Here is a 5,074-nt window from a genome sequence, read left to right as displayed (position 1 = left end):
GCGGGGGGAGCTGAGGCTGCCCATGGCAAGGATCCCCTGCCGCCCTTGCTGTGCTGAGCACACAGCTGAGCTCAGGTTGGTGGGATGGACACAGCGTGAGCCCCAGCACAGCCCCAAACCTCACAGCGGGGGTCAGAGGAAGCGACATGAGCCAGCAGCAGCCGGCAGCCCTTGGTGCCGCATCGCTGGGGACACGGGACAACGGGACAAAGGGACAACAGGACAACGGGACAACAGGACAACAGGACAACAGGACAATGGGACAACGGGACAACGGGACAACGCTCGGCACTGACCCACAAAGCGGCTCTGTGGCGCCGCCTGAGGGCAAAGCGACCCCAGGAGCGTTGGGACGCGGCTGAGCCTCACGCAGGGCTCAGAGCCGTGGGGCCGTTTGGTGCCGGGCGCCCCCAGCTGTGCCCCCACCTCGTGGAACTGCTGCAGCGCGTTGGCCAGGCAGAGGCGCAGGCTGTCGGCGATCTCCTGCTGCGGCAGCTGGAACACGACGCGGGAGAACCAGCGGGTCAGCAACCTGCGGGGCGGAGGGCCGGCACGGCAAGCGTGGGATCAGCATGAAGCGGCGCCCAGCAGCGCCTGCCCAGCACGGCACGAGGCCGGGGCAAAGCCGCCCCTTCTGGGAAAGGGGAAGCGGCAGCGCGCACTGGTTGGTGCTGGCCACGAAGCCGATGACGGAGCGCGTCCCTCTGCCGTGGCTCACGTCCATCCCGACCACCATCAGCTGCTTCTGCACAGGGAAGCGGTGGTGGGGCCAGCGTGAGACTGCGCCCCCCTCCAGCCTGCGCCCCCCTCCAGCCTGCGCCCCCCACTCACCAGAGGGACGTCCACCCCCCACAGCTCGCCGCCCAGCTTGCAGTTCACCTGCAGCAGCACCTTCTGCACGATGCTCCTCAGCTTGGCCGAGTGGCCCAGGAGGGAGTGAGCGTTGATGACCTGCACGGGGAGAAGGGAGGTCAGGGGGCTGCTCCACAGCCAGCCCGGCTCGGGGGCCGCCCCAACAGCCCCACACCTGGGAGGGCACTGGGCTGTGCACGCAGCACAGCTTCTTGACGGCGCTGTACACGTCCGCTTTGGTGCTGCTGGTGATGCACAGCAGCAGCTGCACTTTGTCCTGCGTGGAAACAACGCGGCGAGCCAGGAATGAGAGCGCGGCTGCGGAAGCCCCCCGCCGCCCCCAGGAGAAGCAGCCAAGCCCACCTCGTTGCCCAGGATGCTGCGGATGGTTCGGACGTAGGTCTCGAGGCGCTCGTCCTTCAGCTCCACCAGGGCGGGCTGGCTGATGTGCATGCCGATGGGGCCGCAGGTGCTCCTCATCAGAGCCACCAAATTCTTGGTCGCGTCCTGCAGGCGCCGCGGGTAAACCAGCAGCCAGCAGTTCACGTCAACCTGGGGGGCAGAGGGAGGCGTGGGGCAGGAAAAGCGTCCCAAGGGGGGGACGGGCGACGCTCAGCTCCCGTGGCCCCAAGGGGGGGGGGGGTGGAAGCAGACGCCTCGTCCCCACAACCCTTCTGCAAAGCGGGCCGCGAGGCAAAGCCAAGGTAAACACAGGGCAGACCGCAGCCGGGCCGCGGCTCCGTGCGCAGCGGGAGGAGCTGAAACCCATCCAGCCCCAACAGAGCCGCTTTGTCCCGGGGCAGCAGAGCCCGGCCGCGCGCTCACCGTGGCGATGGCGGCCTCCCGCACCACCTCCTTGCTCCAGCTCGCGTCCTCGGCGGGGACGAAGGAGCAGTGCCGCAGGTTGACGCGCTCCGAGGGCAGGACGCGTCCCTGGGTCTGCGAGGAACGCAACCCTGAGCAGCTCCCGCGCCGCCCGCGCCGCCCCGCGTCCCCCAACTCACCGTGTGGATGTCGGCGCTCAGGACGAGCCCCCAGCGCGTCAGCTCCTGCAGCGCCTCCCGGTTGCACTGAATGCGGCGCAGCAAGCTGCACAGAGACTCGTAGTGCTGCTGGGGGCTCTGCAGCATCTCCTGCGTCACGTCCTGGGGGCACAGCAGCCGTGTGGGGCGGCCCTGCAGCGCCAGCCCTTCATGGGGTGGGCGATGCTGACCTTCAGCATGCGGGCGTCCTTCTTGATCTCCGAGATGCCGGTCAGGAAGGTGAGCTCCGGCAGCAGCAGCACCATGTCCAGCTGGGGCTGCAGGGCAGCCAGAGCCCGGCTCGTGCTGCACGCCGAGCTGCAAGGCGCACGCAGCCCCCCGGCCCCCCGCCTCACCTTGCCCCCCGGCATCAGCTTCTCCTTGGGCCTGTGGATGAGCAGCGGCTGCTCCAACTCCCGCACTGTGATCCCGTACGTTTTGCTGGCAGAAAACCCACACCGTCAGCCAGCCTTCTCACAAGCAGCCCCTCCGAAGCCCCCCGGCCCACCTGTAGTAATCCACGAAGGTGATCTGCTCCCCGCTGCCCAACGTGAAGCTGTCCCTGGGGGTCTTTTCCCAGTCGATGTCGTCGATGCGATACGTGCGGTTGTTGTAGCGCGTCAGCACCGTGCTGCCCACCAGCTGCTTGGTGCACTCGTCGTGGAAGCTGCCGGGGCTCTGCTTGCAGATGGAGTGCCTGCGTGGAAGGCAGAGGGGGCAGCACCGGATCCCGCAGCCCCCCCAGCAAGGGCAGCCCCCTGCCCCGAGCCTCCTGCCCCTTTCTCCCCTCTCACATCAAAGCCAGCACGGATTCGCTCCGGATGATCCTATGGACGGTGTCCACCATCAGGAAGAGCCCGCCGTCCTTTTTGCGGATGCTGACGGAGTAACCGGGCCAAATCTGCAGCCTGCAGTCGAGGGAAGCGGCGCGGAGCTCAGCTCAGCCCTGGCAGCGCAGCACAGCCACCCCACGGCCATCGCCCTGCGGCTGCCGCAGCCCCAAACGGCGCCGCTGGCACCGGGTGACCACGTCTGCACATCTCCCTTGGCAAAGGCCTCGCTTCCACAGCCACAGGCACCAGGATGGGGGCGGCAGCACAGGGAGGAACCCGGCGTGCCCAGCAGCGCTCCTGGGGATGCCCTCGGCCCCACAGCCGCAGGCAGCAGGGCTGGGCAGCAGCCGAAGCAAAGCACGTCCCGCACCCACCTGTAGCGCTGCAGCACATTGGCCTTGGACGGGTCGTAGAAATTCCTGCCCACCAGCTTCATGTCCAGGATCCTCATGGCTCTGCGGAGGAGCGGCGCGACGTCGTCAGGCCCCGGGCGCAAGGAGCGGGCAGGAAGGCAGCGCGCCTCACCTGCGGAACACCACGTTGTAGAAGGGGATGCAGAGGTCGGAGCTGGGCTCCAGCACTTTGGTGATCTGGATGGTGATGCTGATCTCCTCGCCGTCCGTCCTCCTGAGCGCCTTCAGGCTGAGCGGCTGTGGGTGGGACGGGGCTCAGCGCTGGGGGATCCCGGCGTCCCCACGTTGGGGAACGAGAGCCGGGAGTGGCGGCAGCCCCACCTGAGGCAGCAGGATGGGCAGGAAGAGGATGGAGCCGTCAAACGCCGTCACATCTCCCGTCGCCGCCCGCTGCTCCTTCAGCATGGCAAAGCGAGTGCTCCTGCACTCCACCTCGGGGCTGGGGGACACGGGAGGCAGCGTCAGCCCCGCAGCCCAAACCCCCACCGTGGCTCAGGGAATCCCACACGGGGGGATGGGCAGGGTTCTATCACAGCTACTAATTAACAGCACCTTAATTACCTGAAGGTGACGTGGTACTGATAGACGGCGTCGTTCTGGCAATGGATCTGCACCAAGTTCAGCCCCACGGGCACAGCCGTTCCCTTCGGCTTCGTAGTGGGGGCTCTAGGAGAGACCAACAGGGCAGGTGGGGAGCCCACAGCTCAGCCCACAGCTCAGCCCCCACACCTCAGCCCCCCCAGCCCCGCTCACTGTTTGCTGGCAGCCCTGGGGGGTCCCGGCGGTGCCGCAGCCTGGGTTCCGGACGCAGGAGGGCACAGCTCAGCAGAGCACAACCCTGCGGTTCCCTCAGGGGCGGTGACGGGCAGCACGTCCCCTCCACCGCTGCGCCGCCGGATCCCGCGGGCATCAAACAGGAGACAAATTAAGGGGGGGGGAGGGGGGGCAGCCCCAGCTCTGCCGACCCCCCGCCGTGCGGCCCAGCGGCACACGGCGCAGCCCGGCCCCCCCTGCGCTCACCGGCCGCGGCTGGGCAGCGCGGCCCCCAGCTCTGCGTCGCTGCCGTCCGGCCTGGGGGGCAGCGCGGCGTCCGCAGCGGGACTGAGAGCACCGCGACCTGCGGGACGGACGGACGGACGGGTTGCAGGGATTCCATGGGGTCCATGTTTCACATGGACAGATGGAGGGATGGACGGACAGACGGACAGAGGGAGGGAGGGATGGATGATGTAGGGACAGACGGATGGGCGGATGGATGGAGAGATGGATGGACAGACAGATGGAGGGAGGGAGGGATGGACGGACAGACGGAGGGACGGACAGGCGGACGGACGGATGGGGGGGTGAGGCCCGAAGGCCCCGCAGCGCCAGGAGCCCTTCCTGCGCGGCCCCTCGGCCCAACGAGCTCTACGGTTCCCTCCCGGCGCCAAACGGCTCCCGCCCGGCCCGGCTCCTACCGAGCGGCCGCTCTGCCGGCTGCGGTGAGGAGGGAGGCCGCGTGCCGAAGCCCAAACTCCACAGGAGGGACGAGAGCGGCTCCGGGCCGAGCGCGGGATCCGGGCCGCGGGGCGGGCAGGGCCGGGCGGGGAAACCGCGGCCCAGTTCGGCCCGAGGGAAGGCCGGGCCCGGAGGCGCCCCGCGGGCGGGGGCCGGAAGCCGAGAGGCGGCCGGATCCGGAGGCGCCCCGCGGCCCCACGCGGCGCGATGGCGGAACGGCGGCGGCGGCTCCATGGCGGCACCGCGCGATCGAGGCCGTCGCCACACGGCGCCCCGCACCGATCCGCGCGCGCGAACCGCCCGATTCCCATTGGCTCGCCCGCAGGCTCCGCCCCGCTGACGCGGAGCTGCGATTGGTCGAGAGGGGCGGAAACCGTGAGCGGGGGCGCGGCTTCGACACCATTGGCGGCGGCTGGGGGCGGGGCTAACGGGAAGTGTGGGCGGGACCGACAGGCGA

The 5,074-nt window shown here is 69.3% G+C and overlaps 1 protein-coding gene across 1 annotated transcript; it reads right to left on the bottom strand.

Annotated features, from left to right (window-relative positions):
- Positions 1-369: 369 nt before the first annotated feature.
- Positions 370-4,851, bottom strand: PIWIL2 (piwi like RNA-mediated gene silencing 2; the record flags this gene model as incomplete). The annotated part of the gene is made up of 18 exons (XM_042891650.1): positions 4,578-4,851; positions 4,141-4,237; positions 3,874-4,005; positions 3,682-3,786; positions 3,442-3,559; positions 3,233-3,357; positions 3,082-3,162; positions 2,669-2,782; positions 2,383-2,571; positions 2,231-2,315; positions 2,066-2,152; positions 1,857-1,997; positions 1,678-1,791; positions 1,216-1,404; positions 1,028-1,129; positions 832-951; positions 663-745; positions 370-532 (listed from the first exon to the last, which is right to left on the bottom strand). Coding segments are annotated over exons 1-18 (2,319 nt in total), but the record flags the coding sequence as incomplete, so codon positions are not given.
- Between the last annotated feature and the right edge of the window lie 223 nt (positions 4,852-5,074).

The sequence above is a fragment of the Lagopus leucura genome, unplaced genomic scaffold (genome assembly GCF_019238085.1).
Source record: "Lagopus leucura isolate 7727_CA_CO unplaced genomic scaffold, USGS_WTPT01 32132-0_obj-0_obj, whole genome shotgun sequence".
In the NCBI taxonomy this organism is placed as follows: domain Eukaryota; kingdom Metazoa; phylum Chordata; class Aves; order Galliformes; family Phasianidae; genus Lagopus; species Lagopus leucura.
This window is presented reverse-complemented; position numbering and strand designations above follow the sequence as displayed.